Source organism: Typopeltis vanoorti, chromosome 8 (assembly GCF_054136105.1).
Source record: "Typopeltis vanoorti isolate ZY-2024b chromosome 8, IOZ_Tvanoo_1.0, whole genome shotgun sequence".
Lineage (NCBI taxonomy): Eukaryota > Metazoa > Arthropoda > Arachnida > Uropygi > Thelyphonidae > Typopeltis > Typopeltis vanoorti.
The window spans coordinates 140,394,562-140,417,260 of NC_143556.1; the positions used below are offsets into that span (position 1 = coordinate 140,394,562).

At 36.0% G+C, this 22,699-nt stretch overlaps 1 protein-coding gene across 2 annotated transcripts in view; it reads right to left on the reverse strand.

Moving 5' to 3' along the window:
- The window catches only part of LOC150104389 (CTP synthase 1-A-like), a 281,082-nt gene that overhangs the window by 11,087 nt on the left and 247,296 nt on the right, over positions 1–22,699 (reverse strand). Inside the window, exon 12 of one of the 2 annotated variants that reach the window (XM_090396340.1) lies at positions 6,475–6,653. In XM_090396340.1, coding sequence (XP_090252466.1) covers positions 6,475–6,653 — 179 coding nt within the window. Of the gene's footprint in view, positions 1–6,384; positions 6,654–22,699 lie in introns of both variants that reach the window. The other variant, XM_090396339.1, reaches the window with a different exon arrangement.

Consider the following 22,699-nt stretch of genomic DNA (forward strand, 5'->3'; position numbering starts at 1 on the left):
TTCCGCAATGTCACCACCTGGATGATATATTCTTGCAAAGTGCTCACTCAGTAACTCAACTATATCAACTGATTCAGTTATATCCCTACCATCTGCATTCTTTAAAATCATTCTGCCATATATATTTTTCCTTTTACTTGCAACATCGAAAAAACTGTTTAGGATTCTCTTTAGCCTGCATGTCCAATGTTCTTTCATAATCCTTTTTTGCTTTTCTTACCACACTCGTTACCCTTCTGGCCTGCGCTTTATACCGTTCATGTGCTTGCCGGTCACCTTTCTCTTTAAATTCCCTCCATAGTTGTTTCTTTTTTTGTAGCTCAAGCTTAATGGTGTTATTCATCCATTTAACCCCTACTTGATTTATTATTTGGACTCTAGGTATACAGTCAGCCATTACTTCGTGCAAACACTTTTTAACTGCCTCCCATGCAGTATCAACGTCTAGTCCTTGCAGTTGTACATGCCATGGCACTGAACCAATCAAACTCCTACGCTTGTCATACTTTCCAGCCTGATAATTCCATACCTTTAGCCACCTCCCAAGTCAAGACCCTATGACCACTCTCACCAATTGGTGGCAATGTGGTCATATTTGTTACAGCCAAATCCTCAGATGTAATTACTAGGTCAAGCACTCTCTGACCCCTAGTATTTTCCATTACATGCTGTTGCAGATATTTATCCCTTAATAACCGCATAAAATCCAATTCCTTCCTCCCGTGTGTCCTCTCCTCACTCCAATCAATGTGACCATAGTTGAAATCTCCCATAATAATTACCCTCCTTCCACTCATTTCTTCTATTTGCTTGTGCATGCTGTCTCCACCATCTTTTCCATCACCTGATCTATAGCAGCACCCAATTGTATATTTTGTTTTGCTAGCCACAATCTCACACCAAATGGCCTCAAATGTGCTCTTTTCTCTATCCTGCAATTCAACTTCTATTCTCCTTGGATGCAGCTCATCAGCTATCATCAACAATACTCCTTGTTGATAATACCCCATTTTATTCTCCCTGTCATTCCTGAACACACTATACCCATCATCTACAGTCAGCCATGATTCACTAATGCCAATAACCTGTGGTCTGGAAGTGCCAACCATGGCCAAAAACTCTTCCTTCTTGTTCCTAATACTCCTAGCATCAGTGTACATGAATTTAAGACCCCCCCATTAGCCCCATCCCTACCTTGATGCCTTATATTAACTATCCCATTCTAATTTGTTGTCCTTATTCGCTCAGGCATATTATACTCATTCATATATTCAACTGCCTCCCTAAGGTCTGTATATCTACTCCCCCCCTTAATAAATCTAGTTTCCCTGATTTTGCACATCCACTACATTCAGCAACACTTTTTCAAGTCTCCTTACACCGAATCCATTCAAATGAAAGCCATCCATCTTATATAGATCCTTTCGCCCATCGAACTCACTCCACATGTCCACAAATTCCACACCACTCGTCATACATAACCCACACATAAAGTCATTTGCAATTATGGTCCTCCATTTAAACACTTCACTGTCATATGCAGCAAAAGACTAATTATCTTAACTCTCTCACTCTTTTCTTTTGCTACCTCAAATAATTCATTCAGGTCCTCTATCATTTCCATTTTATCTCCTTTCAAATCATTCGTACCTGCCACAACAATCAATTCTTTCATCCTTTCGCTCTCTAATAGACTCAGTTACATCCTTTATGGTCGCACCAGGTTGGCATGATTTTGTCAAATCCTCTACTAACACACCTCGTACTAACGAGTCTCCATACAGCACTCTCTCCTTCATTTTGTTTACGTTCACACTCATATGCTTATTTTTCCTATCATACTTTTTATTATTGGCTGGTACACTCAGTTGAATTTTGTTCAAGTTACGTCATTCCCAACTGTAACTGCTCACGCGGCAGTGTATTTTTAATATGTTTACATGCCTTATTTTTTTGAGATATGAAAACGTTTATTATTGGTGCATGTGCGTGGTGAACTATTTTTTGTAAATCTTATTTTATTTTGTTAAAATAACATATAATTATTTATTTATGATAGATACAAAGCTGAATTATGATGAGTGTCACTGTTGAAAATATGAAAAGAATATTTTTTCAATAATCGTTACACGAAACAAATGCACTGCGATCTAACACCGATATTCATTTGCACTTGTCATTGCTATTGATATGAAACTTTTATTATTGGTGTTTGTTCGTGGTGAGGATGAAATATTTTTAATAAAGCAAGTTTTAATTATGTAAATTTATTTATTAATAAATTCGTTACTGATTAGGAAAAAAAGTTTTTTTTGTATATGCAGCACCCCCACTTTAAATTTTCACCGGCTGCCACTGAATTTGAACCAAAAGTGACCTACAGGCATAGCATGAAACTATTAAGTTTGTCAATCTCATTCTAAGAAGAAAAAAAAAAAAAGCAGTGTATTTTTCATTTCTTAAACAGTAATCATAAAACTGATTTTATAAATGACTAAGTGTAACTTAAGTTTACTATTACTATTGTTGCTAGAAGACTCACTTACTTAATGAACTAACTATTGAAAATTCCAAGACACAGTGAAAGCATCAGTGCTATTCTAAAGGCAATCCAAACACAGCAAAATAGGCCTTTGGACTCAACCTATGTGGGCTTACTATATTTATATTCCAAGAACCTATGAAATACATTTCAGTTCCTTAAGAGATTGAAATGAAATTTGGAATCATCCATTTTTTCAAAAATGTGTACCACATGTACTTTTTTTATCCTAAATATGATAATTATGAGAATTTTCCATTATTTATTATTTAATTCATTATATTTCTAAAGCAAGACCATTTTGCTTTGCATACACAAACACTTTATGTTTGCTTATTTTACTCATGCTATAGGACTATTTATGCTGTTTTTTTTTTTTTTTTTTTTTGATGCAATAGTTCTCATTCCAATTTTTGAAAGCAGTTGTTGCCCAAACTGAAAAAATTCCTTTCTAGTGGGATAAAACCTAAAAAAAAAAAAAAAAAGAAACCCATTTACTTTTCTACAGATCAGATACATAGCCAATAACCAAAAAATACTGGAGAGAATGAGGTAAACTGAGTATAAAATGGTAAACATCAGACTATAAGATAAGACAAAACAAAGAATAAAGATATAAGAAAAGAAACAAAAAAAAGTGTTAGATATAGAAGAAGAGATTTTAAAATTAAAATGTGCAGGACAAATTGCATTCAAGAAAAGTGATCCATGGACAAAGACGATAAATCACTCAGTGGCATAAATATAAAGGATGACTGGAGAGAAGATGGAAGGATGACTTGGTGGAGATGGCTGGAGAATGTCTGCATCAGGAAGCTTTCAACTGAGAAAGATGGAGACAAATGGGTATCAAAAATGGTTATATTGGAGATTAGAAGTTGCTGCCCTTCACTATCCCACTGTTAAAATTTCAGAAGATAACTTCACTCTCTCTTTTATGTGTATGTAATTTGTAGGTACAATTTTTCCATCATGTACAAGAGGTTAACTGAACCAGTACTTAATTCTTTCAGTGTAATGAATGTTCATTTGCCTAAGTGTGTAGTATGTATCAAAATACATGAATTTATGTGGTTTATGAAATTTCACCACAAGTAATGAAAAATGATAAGGACAGATAATTGGTGACTGACAGACAGGTAACAGAAATACATATGGGGGGGGGAGATTTGAATCTGCTAAATTTAAGATCACCGGTAGTGTGCGCTCCAGAGATCAGCGTTGTTTGATCTGTACATTAATAATATTGGAAAGGATTTGACAAGAGACATTCAACTGTTTGCTGCTAATGCAAAGACAGATAGGGCAATCAGGGATGCTACTGATTGATATATAGTGCTTACAAAATAATTTAAATAGGCCAGAACTGTGGGTGAATGATAATGCTACCAATTCAATGTTAGTAAGGTTAAGGTTAGTGATATACCACACATTCCCAACATGAACTTTGGCACGCTTCCATTTGGCATATTATAATGGTGGGATTATGCTTCAAGAAACTGATGATGATGACAGATCTTGGAGTTACAGTGGACAGGAAGCTGAAACTCAAAAATCACAAATACATTTCAGATGATAATGGCAGTGCTGAATGAATAGTTATGTATAAGAAAGTCATTTGGTTTCTTTACAAGACCTTCATACTACTGCACCTGGACTATTACGTGCATATCTGGTTTCCTTGGTTCGGAGGAGATGAAGCTACAAAAGGTAGCTTAGAGTTATGGTGGATAGAAAGTTGAAATTCAAAGTTCACATAGCAAAAACTGCAAATACAACTCAGAGGATGATTGCAATGCTGAAATTAACACTGATGTGTAAGGAAGTCATTTTGCCTCTTTATGAGGCATTCATGCTGTCACACCAGGATCTGCCCTCCTGGGTTCTAAGGGAAGATTGAGGATATGTCGACTGCAGACACTGGTAGGCAAGAGTAGGAGGGTGATATGATAGACACCTATGAACTTCTGAAAAGGTAGAAAGGGATGAGAGCTAGATTTTTTTCCTCATAGCATAGTGAATGAATGGAACAGCTTGCCTGGAGAAGTGGTCAGTGCATCTAGTGCAAAGAAAATGTTCACAATAATGTATGACAGCTGACATGGGTATGTATGGCCTCTCTCAACTTCTGAAAAGGTAGAAAGGGATGAGAGCTAGATTTTTTTTCTCATAGCATAGTGAATGAATGGAACAGCTTGCCTGGTGAAGTGGTCAGTGCATCTAGTGCAAAGAAAATGTTCACAATAATGTATGACAGCTGACATGGGTAAGTATGGCCTCTCTCAATGAGTCTGACTTCCTGAAGGTCTATGATAAATAACAATAACAACAATAAAAAGATTTTCCTAAATTAATTAACATGTAGACCTGCAGGCATACATAAGATGAAAACAAGAATTCAGTTTCTTCTATAATATTCAAATTAACATCATATTCTAAAACTAATTTGAATATATATAGAAGAAACAGATGTGATAGATGGTGTGTGTGTGTGTGTGTGTGTGCGCGTGCACATAGGAATTTTCACTAGTCAGAAAGAAACTGAAATGGGATGCTTAAATGACAGATCCACAGTCTTCTTTTTTTGTGGGGGTGGGGGAATGCAAAAAAAAAACCTTCCACTCAGAATGTTTATATTATTTTAAAAATGAGTATATCATTTGGAATTCATTTCTGCATACCACATTCCCAACATGAATTGTGTTTTTTATGGAGTATTTCCTTGAATCTCATGACATGCCAATGAAAATGCCCATTATTAAATTATCAGTATTAAATAAACCCTTCAAAATACTGATACACAAAACAATTTAACAAAAACTGCAGGATCCAATAGAGCCTTATCTTTCTTTTCAGCATTTTTATCCAAATGTTAAAGAAGACTGAACTATAATAATAATGATGATGATGATGATAAAAGTGCATTATTTTTATGCAAAGTTGATACAATAAGACAGTGTAGTAACTTATGTATATTCACATATGATAAATCATTAATCAGATCTGGGCTTATAAAATATTGTGGACTACAATTCTAGAAAACCAGACAAATGATTCTTAAACATAAACTTGACCAATTCGCAGTGTATGAATTTTCATACACTAATTAATTAATTAATTAGTGTATGAAATTACAAAGCTGCAGAATTAATATATTCTGAGGTTTCCTGTAAAAAGAATACAGCAAGATTTAAACTTATTTTATATTATATACAAATACCATTTTACTTGAACTTCAATAAGTTAAAGTAAAATGGTATTTGTATATATCTAAATGATATATACAAATGGTGAATATATCTAAACCATTCAGTTAGAAGGAATATTCATATAAGTTTTTTATCATTTCAGCATATTTAATTTGATTTTAATTTCAAATCAATGTTAATATGAAGAGTTTCCTCAGAGGGTAAACACTAAGAACTTTGTCTACATGTAAATCTTGAACTATCAAATTCTAGTTATGATATTCAGATTTAAAAGTTAGAGAATACAGTTTAACAAGGGCTTAAAAGGATATAAAAATATATCCTTTTTGTTTAGGAGTTGAATTATCATTTCAACTCCTAAATAACAATGAACTGTTTAAAATAAAGGCTAACAGTGCAACATAAATGAGAACTGTTGTTTTTTTTTACGGAATCTGAGATACAAAAGTTTACTATATCTCAACTAATTATGTTGTATATCCTTCTCCAATGAGGATGATGAACGTTCAAGAATAGCATCACATGGAAATATATGGGGCCATAACTTAATTTCTTTGGGGATACCATTTATGATAAAGCCTCAAAACTAAGATTTAAAAAAAAAGAAAATAAAAAATAAAAAAATAAATTTACATTTTCTTTTTATGTACCAGTATTCACTACTGGTTTATTTTCAACAGTTGTTGATTTTTCACATGCACATGTAGTAAGCACAACAGCTACCTCTTCATCTGAGCTTTCAACTTCACTACCATACCGAGGGGAAAGACGGAATCCTCGAGTAAGGAAAGAATTAAGTTTTCCACAAGCTGCTAATATTAAACCCAGATATGGAGGTGATGGTTTCAGGGGTCTGGAAACATACTCAGGATGATACTGAACTCCAACAAAATATAAATGATCTGAAAGGAAACAAAATATGTATTTACTCTGACCCCTTAGTAACAGATCATAATGATTATTATAAAAGATCAGTATACATAACAGTCTGAAAATTGAAAGGTAACTACTTTCATTTTCATCAGTAAATGCCTGTGCTTATTTTACACTTCACAAACACTGTATGTGCACATAAACAATATTAATTTTTATTAATCACTAGTTTCATACACTCTTTTTTCTGCTTCTTGAAGATTGTTAACAAAGTACACTTGAAAAAAGGATATTCAATATACAGAGCATTGCTACTGAATGAATGGTGCATTCAAAATGGTTCACAGTATTTCAAATCTAATCAAAGAAAGAGAATGCATCTGCAGATCAGATTTGCAAGAAGTACAACATGAATGATATAGGGAATTATAGTAGAAAATATTCAATATTTTCCTGATGATGCAAAACTGAGAAGAGCGATAATAAATGAAGATGATACAGAGATCATGCAGATCACTTAGGTTAGCAGCATGGGCAAAGGCAAACAGCTGTCAGTTTAATGTGGCCAAGTATAAGGTGATGCATTTTGGGAAGAAGAAGAAATCACAAGATGTGTACTATATTGATGAAACTGAACTGTAGAAAAATAATGAGGCCAGGGGACTTGGGGTGATATGGACAGGGAATTGAATTGAATTGTAGATGGCATATTGCAAAAATAACCAAAATAGCACATTTGATTACTGAAGAACATACTAACAAGCAGGGATAGAGAAGTTATTCTTCCCCTTATAAAAGGCTTTAATACGACCACATCTGGTCACCCAGATGCTGTGGGAATGAAGTGAAGAGGATCCAGAAGCAAGTGACAAAGTTTGTGGAATACTCCTTATGAGAACAGAATGAGGGTCTGTGGGCTTCAAAAATTGGCTGATAGGCAAATAATAGGAAACACAATACAAGCATATAAGTTACAGAAGAGTCTTTATAGGATTGACATTGAAGATTTTTTTCAGTACATGAAAGGAATGAAGTGTCACCTGTGGAAATTGTGTAAGAATGTGATTAGTAAGGGTATTAGAACTACATATTTTACTTGGAGGGTGGTGAATAAGCAGAATGGATTGCCAGTTGTGATGGCAGAGTTAATGACCGCTCATGAAGTGGGCAGTGAAAAACAAATGGTGATTTTCATAAGCAGAAAGCTGAATATTCTAATCAGAGAAACCTGGCAATAAGTCAGAGATCACTAAAACAGGAGATTAACATTAGATTATTATGAGTCCACTAAATTGCTACAGAGCTGGGCTGCAACAGAGCATGCACATCAGTTGAGTAACAAAATGAAACAGAATAGTTGGAAAGTTTGTTGTTGCAAAATGCTTCAATCACCAGAGGGAAGGGAATGCTTTTCTTCATAAAACTGTGATTCAGGATGAGAGATGGGTCAATCATTATGACCCCAAATACAATAGTCTATGAATTATGACTACACTACTTTGCCAATGGCTAAAAAATTCAAAACTCAACCCTACACTGGGAAATGCATGGTGATTATTTTGTGACAACAATAGTGTCATTCACTAGGACTATATAGTGAAAAGGATAATTTCCTGGTCATGAGACTATCCTTGTGAAGTCCATGAGAAAGATGACAAATTAATACGGTTTGTGCACCTGCACAAAAAAGCATGTTTATTTCAACAGTTATAAAGATTTGAAGTTGTGGAACATCCCTGCAGCTCGAATTTAGCTTCATCAGAGATTTCTGGTTATTTCCTACTGACACATTATACAGGGAAGAAAGTGAATTGAAAGGTAAGAAGATTATACTGAGAAAGAGTATATGAAAATGTAGAAAACAAAAGTAGAGAAAATGAAGTAAAATTTAAATTCCAAACCAGACCCACTGTTCCTAGCATAAAATCAGTCCACCTCAACTGTCCAAACTAGATTTTATAAAATTCCTTCTGCCACAAGGTCAACACATATACATTCATCAAACCAACATCGCATGTCAGAGAATACAAAACCTCAAGCCTCCCTCTCTTTCATTTGGTTTACTATGGCTCAAAATTTCCTTAGCAACTTTTGTTGCATTCATTTGCTGTCTCTGTTGCTCTACACATTCTGGTAATCACTCTAACTGACTCCCTACAGCTTGATTCTTGCTGTCAAAACACCAAAAAGTGAGGTCACTGTTTTCAGGAAGTTACTGGCTTCCCTTCTCTAATGCTACTGATTAAACAGACAGGGATGCCAAAGTATTTAACATCAGCAGTGACATGACCTGACACAGATGGTCCATCTAACTACAAGGATAGACACCTCTCACCATGCTAACACCCTTGACCTCTTCTTAAGAAGCACTCTTTCCAAGTACGTTGCTGATGAAAGAAGTTGAAAGTTTATTTTTCACTTCGTCAGACTATAATAAATTTAGTTTAATCCTTTATCCAAGTGTGCAAACAAAGTTTGCGCCTGAAAGTATCTTCAGGACTGGAGTAAAGTGGTACTACACCGGGCGACTCCTTGCAAAGGTGGAGCAAGCTACCAACACTCCTATCTCAGTATCTCCCATAATGCAAAACACATCTCCTTACGGATATGTATAATGTTATGCATTAAGGGAAGGGCCACTACCCAGACTAGTTTCGACCTTTATTGAGGTCTCTTCAGTGGGAGCCAGGCCCAAGTGGAGATACCAAGGCAGAAGCATTAGCAAGGTCATCTCCTCCTATAGGAGCTGCCAAACGGTGTGCCACCTTTTTATTAAATTACTCTGGATTTAGAGAAAGATGTTGAAAGTTTATTTTTCACTTGGTCAGACTATAATAAATTTAGTTTAATCCATTATCCAAGTGTGTGCAAACAAAGTTTGTGCCTGAAAGTATCTTCAGGACTGGAGTAAAGTGGTACAATACTGTGTTGTACCACCTAGAAGATTTGTGGGTTGCAGAAACTGGTTGATAGGCAGAAAAGGGGAGATATGATTGAGACATTCAAATTGCTAAAAGGATTCTATAAGATTAATTCAGAGGATATTTTTGAGATCAGGACCGGTGGTGGGAGAACTAGGGGACACCTATGGAAGCTGGGCAAGAGTGTGGTTAGCAGTGGTGTTAGAGCTGGGTTCTTTACTTTTAGAGTGGTAAATGAGTGGAATAAGCTGCCAGAGTCTGTTGTAGGTGCTATGACAGTGAGCGAGTTCAAGGCAAGGTATGATAGATACTGTGAGAATGTCGTATAGTTGTGTGGACATGATGTTTAGGGCCTCCCTCGATGAGTCTAAGGACTCCCTGGAGTAGTCCGAAAATAATAATAATAATAATAATAATTATACATACCCTTAAGGATATCTGCTTTGCATTATGGTGTACTAAGGCAAGTAATGTAAAGTCATACACCTTTACCATGAGTTGCCCCAGTCCTGAAAATTGTTCAGGCTCAAACTTGTTTGCTTACACTTGGATAAAGAATTAAACAACATTCTTGGTATCTTTAATTTATAATATAACCAAGTGGAAACACTTTCAACATATGATTCTCCTCTTGAAAACACACACCACAACCTCATCCAAGCTTCCTCCACTATGGAGTAACCTTCACCCAACCATTCTCAGTCTCGTGTCCACAGGGTTATGAGGGTACCAAATGGGAAGACCTCCACAAGCTCTACTCTACTCTGCCCAGATTGAATAGATGAAATAATTCTTATTGAAATGGTCTTCACCCTTTCCAACAAGTATATCCATGTAATACAAGGTTTTTAAGTAGTCCATAGTAAGGCAACTCAGAGATACTCAGGAACGCATTCCTACAAGCTCTCTAGTCAACTTATGAAATTTTCATGGTTTTTACCTTCGGCTTTGAAATAATGCTGAATCTAATATCCACTTTGCCTATGTAACTTTACATAGCTGAACTGAAGCCTTTTGGCTCCTTATTTTAGCAATCACTCCCTCTATACTAAAGCTTACAACAACAAAAACAATAAATCTAAATTTGATTTGAAAAGGCCAAATGCTACAAAACTTGCCTCCTGTTTAAATGCTAATCAGGCTTTCTGGACTCTTATCAAAGCCACTGGAAACAACTTTGGCCTAATTCCACTACTCTTACGACCTGAAGGTATTATTGTAACATCTGAAGACAAGACTGATTTACTGGCATCACTGTCACTCTTCTCCTCCAACTCTTGCACTAATAATCAAAGCCATGCACCCTCAAATTTAGCAAGAATTGCTGATCCCATACTATCTCTAGTCTATCACATGAATCAGAAGAATCCTAACTAACTTGGACAAAAACAAGTCAATCAGTCATGATGCTATTCCTCCCTCATTCACCGAGTATGCTCCAGATTTAACACATATCCTATATATTATATCAATCTTTAATAATCAACTAATATCTACCCTATAGAATGGAAAAAACAAGCCTACAGTCTCCACATTCAAAAAAAACAAAAAAGAGAGATAAAACACAATCAAACAAACCATTATCCAATAGCTCTCAAAAACAATGGAAAAGGTCATCAGCTATCTGGAGACCCCAGCTAATTTGTGACTAGTATTGTAGATTCTCCACTGTTGATCAATAGCTGATCTTTTAGCATTCACTACTCTACACAAGTTATAGAAAGGAAGAATGTCATATGATTTATTTAGTAATTCTAAGGGATCTAAGAAGATTTGGCACTAAGGCCTGCTCAGTAAATGACTGTCCTATGGTCTACCTTCCACTCTTTGCAGGATTGCCAGCTTCCTCTCTGGCTACACATTACATATGATAGATGGTTTCCATTCCAGATATTTCACCAATAATGTAGGACTCTGTCCTGGAATTCTGTGCTTTCCTCCATTCTCTTCCTCCTATACATAAATAACTTCAAATTCCAGTTAACAGATTTATTATTATTATTAAAGAAGACCTCATGGAGTCAAAGACTCATCTAGGAGGTCCTTTTACCTCACACATCTCATCATACCGTGTCTTAAACATATTCAAACTCCTTGCAGACACCACACTCTCAGGCAAGGCATTCCAATCACTCACAACTCTGCACGAAAAAAAACCTGCCTCTCACTCCCCTACTCACACCCTCTTTATACAGTTTCCAGGGATGACCTCTGGTTCTCCCCTGATCTCCCACTACTCTCTGTAGAACTTCTCCATTGATCCTATAACAACCCCTTACCAACTTGTAGGTCTCTATCATATCTCCCCTCTTCCTTCTCTCCACCAGACTCTGCAAATTACATCTCCTCAAACTTTCCTCATGCTCAACATTCCAGAGGGCAGAAACTACCTTAGTCGATCGCCTTAGGACCCTTTCCAACATCTCTTCATCCTTCTGAAAACCAGGTGACCAAATCTGGGCACAATAGTCCATGTGTGGCCTAATCAAAGCCTTATACAATGGAACAAGAATCTCCCTACTTCTACACGTCAGTGTCCTCCGCATCATTCCCAGAAGTCTTTGTGTTGTCTTCACAATTTTGGCGATGTGTCCCCTAAATTTTAGTTCCTTATCCACTATCACCCCCAGATCTCTTATTTCCTCTACTTCCAACAATATATTCTCACCAAGCATAAATTCTGCATTTCATCTCTGTTTTCCAAATTTTAAAACCTTACATATTGCAACATTGAACTCACATCCCCATTTGCTTGCCCAATCACTCAATTTATTCAAGTCTTCTTGCAAGGCCACAACATCTTCACTACTCTTTATGGTTCGTCCCAACTTTGCATCATCTGCAAACAACTGAATATCTCCATCCAAATCTTTGCCAATATCATTAATATACAAGTTAAATAGTAATGACCCTAAAACAGACCCCTGAGGCACTCCACTAGTGACTTTCCTTTTCTTGGATATTGCACCCATACACAACTTGTTGATACCTATCAGATAGCCAGTCTCCAATCCAATGCACTAATCTAATATCCAACCCCATCTGATCTAGTTTGACTGTCAACTTATCATGAGGTGCTCTGTCAAAAGCTTTTGCGAAATCCAAGTATATTACTGTGTATCCTTCTCCTCTGTCCAAGGAAGCAGTCACTTTATTGTAATAAGTCAGTAGATTACTAAAACATGACCTCACTTTAGCAAATCCATGCTGTCCATCAAAGATTATACCTTTGTTGTCAACCCAACTCTGGATCCTAGTTCTCACAAGCTTCTCCAACAACTTAACCACAACACCTGACACAGAGATAGGCCTATAGTTTGATGCTTGAGTTCGATCACCTCCTTTATGAAGTGGCATAATCTTGCCCTCCTTCCACTCTTTAGGGACTTGACCAAGTGCAAGACTCGTATTAAAAAAATATGTTTCAAGGCAGGTGTCAACTCTCTGGCACATTCCTTCAGAATACGAGGTGATATATTATCAAGTCCCACAGCCTTATTTACATCTAGTTTACTCAACTCCCCAAACACCTCTTGCTCACTTACAGTCAGTCTCTCCTCCCCATCATCAACTGCTCTTAATCTCTCCATGAAGTCACATTCACAAGATTGAAAGATCTTTATGAACTGTTCATTAAGTATCTCCACCACACATTCTGCAACAGCTGTCTTTATACCATTTCCTCCAATCAATGTCATCCTTCCATAATCATTCTTTCTTTTGCTGGCTACATATCGAAAGAACTCCCTAGGATTCTTTCTGGCTTCATTAGCTAACTGCTGTTCATACCTCTCTTTAGCTACTCTCACCAACCAAGTCACCCTCCTTGCTTGGTCTTTGTAGACCTCATGAAATTGGTTACTTCCACTTCTCTTATGCTGCCTCCACAATGCCCTTTTTCTCTGTACTGGATGCTTAATCTCTTTATTCATCCATCTCACACCTACCTTATTTAACCTTCTCACCCATGGTATACATTTAGACATTGCATCTACTAAATAGTTTTTGAAAATCCCCCAAGCTGCATTGATCTCTTTTCCAGTTAATTCCTCATTCCATGCTACACCTGCAAGCTGTCTCCTGAGCTCTTCATAATCACCCCCCTTGTAGTTCCACATATACCCTTTTTTCACAGGGGTCCTTGCACTGCTGGCAACCACCCAGGTAATCACCTCATGGTCACTTTCACCAATTGGTGGATGATTTGATACCTCATTGATAATTACATAATTACATTGAGATGACCAAATCCAAGACCCTTAATCCTCGTGTGCCCTCTGTTACATACTGTCTGAGGTAGTTATCCCTCAAAAACTCATTTTCTTTACTTCCAGTTGCTATATCTTCATTCCAGTCTATATTGCCATAATTAAAATCACCCATAATGATCACCCTTTTCTTATTTGCTTGGCTTATTTGACTATACATTTCACTATCACCACCATCCACATTACCAGGTCTATAACAACATCCCACCAAGTATTTGATTCTATTCACCTCTATCTCACACCATACTGCCTCACAACCACTGGCCATATTTCCCTCTTGCATCTCTACCTTGTATGGACATAACTCTTTCTCTATCATCAATAGCACTCCCCCTTTAGGTGTTTGATGTTATTCAAAACCATTTGAATGGTACTACAACACCAAACAAAATGCTAAATTATAAAAGGATGTTTATTAACTGGCTTATATTTCATTGGACTTCAAACCAGCATCCTCAGAGTGAAACAACATATTGTTTAAATGCAACAATGAATAAGTGAAACAATTCAAGCTGTAATGGACAAAAGATCTAAAGTCCTAATTTGGTGACTTTTAATGTTGTATAGAAGAAGTTATTACAGTTGTGTAGGAGTTGAGCTTAAGATGACTGTCTCCAAATTCTTGAACAGATTAATGCAGCCATACTTGTTAAGGTTAGGAGAATGCTTCACAGCCACTGCTGACTCTAAAAGTAGTCTCTCTGACTTGTAATGACCTCTAAAGTGCAGTAGTTTTCTTTTATTTAATCCTGTGTGAAGGAGTGCCCAAAGCATACTCTGCCATCCAAGTTACCATAAAAATGACAGCAAATGATGAATATCAGATACTTTGCATACAAGGAAAAAATGGGCGTCAGAATTTGTGGTAGTGGTGGACAACACAAACGACTTGAATAGTGAGACAAAGAATGTGGAAAGGGATTTGAAGAAGTTGTTGCAGGAAGTGAAGGATAATAGTGTCATTAGGGAAGCGGTTAATTTATTGCCCAGATATGACGGTAATAAGCTAAGAAGGAGAGCAATGATACAGAATGACAAGATGGCTGAATTGTGTCAGGTGAAAAATGTTCAATTTGTGAATGTATGGAATGAATTCGAAGGGAAGTTAGAATAGTTCAAAGCTGATGGGATGCATTTGAATGGGTCTGATGTTGGTCATTTGGAGTGACTGCTGTTTAATAAGAGTGCAGAGGGTTCATATGAAATTAGTACCACTAAGAGTCAGAGAGAGGTTGAAAAGCAGGTTGTGGAAGGACAGGAAACGGATGGATACAAAGGTGAGGAAGTGACTATAGCAGAGCAAATTGATACAGTGCAAAATGGTGCAGAGGATAAGAATATAAATGAAAATCAGAGTCAGGATCAGGAAAACAGAGGTGGTCAGAATGAAGAGAGAAGTGCACTATAGCAGAGTAAAGAATGATTGAGTTGATGGGATGGCCTCAAAGAGTGGAGAATTATTGTGCTTGTATACTAGTGTATGGAGCATCAGAAATAAAGGGGTTGAGTTTGTAGCATTGAGTGAATTGGTATGTCCAAAGATATTTGGAATAAGTGAAACTTGGTTGACTGAGAATGATATACTGTTAGGACTTGAAATGGTAGGATATAGCATTTTTCAAAAGAATTAGGAAGATGAAGAGAAGAGGTGGAGTATTGTTAATGAATAGCAGAGGAATTATGTCCTTCAAGAGTTGAAGTGGAAAACAGTAGTACGTGAAGATTTTAAAGCTGTTTGGAGTGAAGTTGAGATCAACAGAATAGTATATCTAATAGGATGCTGTTATAGGCCAGAGAATGTAGAGAGTATTGATTGTGAAATACAGGGTGACCCATAAGTTCCTAGATATTTCAATAATTCATAAAAATTATAAAAACTGGTATATTAGAGTGCAGTTTGAACGAAAGTGAATCGCAAGAAGGGGGATTTTTTTTTTTGGCAGGGAGAAAAAATTTACTTCATTTTTTTTTTTCCACCGATAGAGGGCGTACCACATGCATCATTTGCAAATACATGCAAATGAGAGTTCTATAAAACCCAGGGTGTACTGCTGACAGCTCGTAATGAATGCATGCAAATTCCCAGTCACTGGGAAAAACAGAATTGTTTTTGTGAAAAGAAAAATTTGTTGCTGCAGTGCTTAATTTGGTGGATAAGATATTGTTAGTGGAGTGTAAGTGGGAAATTGGTAGCAGAAGTTTTAGGAAAGTTTCGAATGAAGAAAGGTCGAGGTCTTTTCACTAATGCCAGAATAGTCTCTAATACGTTTCGAGAAAACTGGAAATTTGTCAGATCGCCCTTGATCATGCAGATCAATGTTATCTGAAGCCCATACCAGCATTAGTATCGCAAATGAATGCCCTAGCGGCATAATCAACAAGCAGTGTAAGCAGTGCATGGGAAGCTGCAAGAATCACAGACATAGCGAAAACGTCAGTATTCCGCATCCTTCATGGTGCATATTCAAAGTAAGCATCACAGCAACAAATTTTTCTTTTCATAAAAACAATTCTGTTCACCTTCCAATGACCAGGAATCACACGCATTCATTAGGACCTGCCAGCATACATCCTGCATTTTATACAACTCTAATTTGCAAATGATGCATGTGGTACAGTATCCTCTATCGGTGAAAATTTGAAGTAAATTTTTAAATTTTTTTCCCCAGCAAAAAAATCCCTTCCTTGCGATTCAGTTTCGTGCAAACCGCACTCTAATATACCAATTTTTCTAATTTTTATGAATTATTGAAATATCTAGGAACTTATGGGACATCCTGTATTTAGACAAATTAGTTGGATAAGTAGATGGAAGATGATCCTAATGGGAAACTTTAATTATAGGAATGTGGATTGGAAAGAAGAGAAAGTGTATAGCAACAATGAGAGTAAATTTATTGAGTTTGTGAATGAGGTATCAACACTGCCACCTGCTGGTGAAAGTGATCATGAGGTATTGGTTTGGAAGGTAGTTAAACAAGAAGGTCTATATGTGGAACTATAAGGTGGGCGAATATCAGAAGCTCCACAGTCAACTAACATTAATACATTGGGTTGATTAATTTTGACAGTGAATGGGAAATGATAAGGCAGTATCTAACACAAGCTATGCGTAACTGCATATGAAGAGTTAAGCATATAAATAGGGTAGGAGTGAGATGGGTGAACAGTGAAATCAAGCAAGCAGTGTTACAAAAGAAGTCATTATGGAGGAAATACAAGACAGTTCGCAGCAAACAGATGCATGAAGAATATAACGTACAGGCCAGAGTGTGATAACCATGGTTAAAAAAAAAAAGTAGAATACGAGAGGAGATTGGCCAGTCAGATCAAAGCTAATCCAAGGAAATTTTTCTGCTATTTGGCAAGTGAGAGGAAAAATAATTATGGCAGGTTGATACCGATGGATAGCAAATGATATAGTGGAATTATTCACTTCATCAGTGTATATTGTAATGGTGTGAATGATACTGTGCAACATATAGAAGGGAGGCAAGAATTAGGAGAATTAAAGATGAAAGAATTAGCTGTATTAAGGTTGCTTGCATTAGATGTTAATAAGGCTGTGGAAATGGATGACCTATCACCATGTATTTTTAAAGAATGTGCAAAATGATGCCCTTGTCCTGGTTATTTAATGAAAGTCTTGCAGCGGGGAAGGTTCCTAAGTGAGTGGAAAGAAGGCAAAATAATATCTCTCCACAAGCATGATTTGAGAACAGAAGTTTCCAATTGCAGACCAGTCTGTATATCTGCAGTTATGATCAGAGTTTGGAAAAATGGTTAGAAATAGGATACAGGATTGGGTTGATCGACATAAGATTCTTTATGATGATCAGCATGGGTTTGTGAAGAGCAGGTCTTGTTTTAGCAATCTCCTTATGTTTTATGGCAAGGTGACAAATGTGTTGGATAAGGAACAATCATATACAGCGATATTCTTGGACTTTGCAAAAGCATTTTATTGTAGCATTTATACAAAAACCAACTTTTGAAAAAGATGGTTTTCGAATTTTTACAAAAAATATATAATTAAAACAGTAAAAAAATTTATATTATTTAAAAATTTTTCAATTTATTTAATATTTAATATACTCCATAAAAAACCAAATAAAATAAATAAATAAATCCATACAAAATGTAAATTATAAATTTTTACTGAAATAAGAGAGCCAAAAGGCTTCACTTCAGTGATGCACAATTATTCAAATTAAGTGGATATTGAATCCAACATTATTTCAAAGCCGAATAGAGAAACTACAAGAGTTTCGTGCCGAATATAGAAACTATAAAAGTTTTGGTGAATCCAAGCATAAGCAAACCTTTCATGACAGGGGCAACTCATGGTAAAGGTGGAGTATGATCCAATTACTATCCTTAGTATTTCCCATAATGTAAAACACATCTCCTAGCGGACATGTATGATGTTATACATAATGGGGGTGGGTGTCACTACCCAGACCGGTTACGACCTTTATTGAGGTCTTGTCAGTGGGAGCCAGACCCAGATGTAAAAATACTTAGGTTGTAGCGATGCAGACGTTATACTTTACCATACGAGTTGCCAAAATAGGTGTCACATCACGAAAGGTACCAAGAATTACTGAAACAAGAGAGGCAAAAGGCTTCACTTCGGCGATGCACAATTATACAAATTAAGTGGATATTGCGTATCGCCAAAGTGAAGCCTTTTGGTTCTCTTATTTCAGTAATTCTTGGTGCCTTTTGTGATGCGACACCTTTTTTGGCAACTCGTATGGTAAAGTATAAGTTTTGCATCACTACAACCTGAGTATTTTTATATCTGGGTCTGGCTCCCACTAACGAGACCTCAATAAAGGTCGAAACCGGGCTGGGTAGTGACCCCCCCCCCCCATAATGTATAACATCATACATGTCCCATGTCTGCTAGGAGATGTGTTTTACATTATGGGAAATACTAAGGATAGTGATCGGAGTTTACTCCACCTTTACTACAAGTTGCCCCTGTCATGAACGGTTTGCTTACGCTTGGATCCACTGAAACTTTATAGTTTCTATATTCAGCTTTGAAATAATGTTGGATTCAATATTCCCTTAATTTGAATATAAATTTTTATTTTATTTAGTATTTTTCTTCCAGAAATATGATTTCAAAAAACATAAAATGTCCATTGAACAGATTACTTAATATTGTTCTTATTCTAGATACAAAACTGCCTGAAATATAAAATATTCTCTCACTGCTACTGAACTTTGTGTTACTGTTTTCAGGGCATCAAATAATAAATCTAAATAAATCCTTTGTTCTTTTATTGGTTGCCTCAAATACTGAAAATTCTGCCTTCAGCATCTTCTGATTTGATATTATTTCTTCAGGTTTCTCAAGAAACCTATAAATTGATTTTTCCATGGCTTCTTTTAGAGCATTGCCCTGATTAATAGTTTTTCCATCTCTGATATATTCATCATCGGAATCTATTTCCATACAAAAATTTGGATATATTCTAGACAATAATTTTCCAGATAACTTAATAATATCAAGTTTTGAAAGTAGTGGAAATACACTAGATTTCTTTGTTGAAATGTTTTGTGGATTTTGAATAAATGTAGCAAAAGGGTTACCAATCCTAACTGTCTTCTTTCTTGATTTCGTACTTCTAAAGCATTTAATAATTTAGAACTAATTTCAGTCTTTAAATATTTTTAGTTCATTTAACAGAAATTCAATTATGCCTTCACTTGTTAATAAATTGGCATCATGCTGCCCTAAAGCCTTAGCTGCTAGATGTACTGGTCCCAACACTTTAAGAAGCTCCATGATTTTAGAATATTGACCTTCATTCCACATATGAGAAGCATCAATATCATTCAAAGCTAAAACAACACATTCTTTTAATGTTATAAATCTTTCAATCATGGCCTCTAAACTATTCCATCTTGTTTGGCAGTCAAGAATCAGACTTAATTCCTTTCCTTTTTCTTGTTTTACATAATTCTGAAGGATGCTATCTCTTATGGGAGATTTTCTAAAAAATTTGCAAATTTTTCTAATTGGGAAATTGAATGTTTGTAATTGTCAGACAACATAGAGAATCCGCAGTCATTATCTAGATCAGTGGTCGTCGAAGGGGTCGATATGACATTGTTAGGGGTTGATTCAGGCACAGAGGTCGACAGAAAAATATAAGATATCATTGTATGGGTAACGTTTAATTCGGTTAACTTGGATTACCTCCATGACAAAAGACATGGAGGTGATGACAACGAAAGTAATCGTGGGATCAGTACCTCCATCTTACAGGTCCATGAATAGGACCTGTAAGATGGAGTAAGGTCATGAAAATAGTTACCGAGGCCAATTAAATAGGCCAAAATGATGTATTTACCAATAAACGGATGTTGGTGGTTCCTGCCGGCCGGCGCAGTGGGAGCGAGATTGCAACACATGCGTGGTTCTTATTTCCTGATACTTACAAGTATTCAATCCCAGTCTCATTTTTGCACATTGACATACAAGTGAGCGTTAATGTTCTAAAATTCATCAACATACATATCATAATTCAATCGTTATTCATTCACAAACTAAACTTCTCTATGTTGAAGAGTTGAGCAGCACTGGTAGTAATACCAGTAGTTTATTGATATCACTAATAATACCAGTGATATTATTAGTGATAGTAATATAATAATATATACTATATTATACATACAATAAACACTGTAACTATAAAATAAACAATCTAAAAACTCACATAAGCATCTTTTTTTTTGCTTGTCCTATTATAATTATGTAATAGTAAAATATAGGGGGGGGGTCAATAAAAAGTCAAGAAACGCTTGAAGGGGTCGGCAGGCAAATGACTTTGGTGACCCCTGATCTAGATCACGAGAATTCAAAAAATCCTCGCTATAGTGATCTTCATGCTCTACGTCATCTTCCAATTCCTCACTTGTAACATGTACATCGATTTCAAGTTGAAATGTTAACGTTTTTAATTATATAATTAATTAATTTTTACATGTTAATTCTAGTATCTAAAACCGGTTTTTGAATTTTACTAATTTATCCAAAAAACTGGTGTTTAAAAACTGACAAACCATACTTTATTGGCTACTGAAGGTAGATTTGTAGTTGCCCCTTTTTATGTTCATCATACACTGTAACATGTTGATTTGCTCGATGCTTTTAAACCAGCATCCTCATGATGAGAATGCTGGTTTAAAATCCAGCAAAATATAAACCATTAAATAAACATTTTGATAATTTAGTATTTTGTTTGGTGCTATAAACCCCATTAAAATAGTTATTAAATGAAAGATTCGAATTCTGTTCACAGCTTTGTTGATGTAAGAACACTAAATATCTCTTTCATTTGACAACTCTTGTGGTGTCCAATCAGAGTTCAAGGAATTGATCATGAAAGATATTCAGACTTATAATGATTGGTCACTACAAGGCCCATTACTAATGTTATGAAAACATATGTCCTGTATAATTTTTCAAAAAAATGATACTAATATCACTTTGCCTTACTTTTGATAATATATAGATCTCCATACACAATCAGATTTCTCTTCTTTGGATGACTTGTGCCTTCTGTCATTTGACAGAAAATCAACCACCACTGCCCTCAATTCTGATCTCCAAGCCATCCTCCAAATGGGGCTTGGATAACCTAGTCAATTTCAATGCTAATAAAACCCAGTTCTATCTTATTTCTCATAAAAAAGAACCATCTTCTCCCAGTATTATTTTTGACATCTAAATTTCCAGACAAGTTGAGATTTCTCTTCTTGGAATTACCCTGACATCAAACCTCTCCTGGCATAAACACATCTCAACCATTGCATCCTCAGCTTCTAAAAAACTAGGATTTCCTCTTTTGCTCAAGACGTTACTTCACCTGTTAACCTTATACAAATTACAAATCTGCCCAACCATTGAATACTGCTCTCACATATAGGGTAGGGCTCCCTCAAAATGCTTGACTCAATACAGAGGAGAGCAATCAGACTCATTAATGATCCATCTCTTGCCAACTCACTCCCCCACTTTCACACAGACGATTGGTCTCCACACTATGTGTATTCTACAAATATTTCCATGGAAAATGTTCATCTGAAATAGCATCAATAATTCCCCACTTAGTACTAAGCTCATTGGAACACATGCAGCTGCTGTTCAACAGCCCTTCACAGTGCACCTTGAAACCCAAAGAAACGTTTCTTCTCTTCCCCTTTCATCTGCTAAACTATGGAACAGTCTTCCTCTTGATACATTTCCCAAGGAATACAATATACAGATTTTTAAATCAAATGCGAACAAGTACCTTCTTTCCCAACCCATCACCCATACACGGTACTAATGTACTATAGGTTGTTCAATCAACCTCTTGTGTATGGGCTCAACATAAAAGAAAAAAAAAAGTTATTTAAGAAAAACATCAACATGTGGCACTCATTCACTACAAGTTTTGCAATCTTTCGCATGTGAGTCAAATATTAAAAAAAATATTCTGTTTTCAGATCTGTTGATGTTGTTCCAGTAGATGCTTTTCATTTTTCCTCCTGGTTCCTGATGAAAACAAATTTGTTTTACAAGGATCTTGACTATGATCCACAGAACACAGTATTCCTTGCAGTCTATCTAAAAAAATATTATTATTATTATACGATATCTCCATGGAGTCTGGAGACTCATCACGGGAGACCCTAACCAACCATTATAAACACAAAACCTATCATACCTCTCATTCACTGTCAGGGAACTCAACTAATTCGGCAATCCATTTCACTCATTCACCACTCTCCATACAAAAAATCTGGTCCACATCCCCATTAACCACACTCTTACACAACTTCCATGAATGATCCCTAGTTCTCTGACTAATTGTCATATACTGA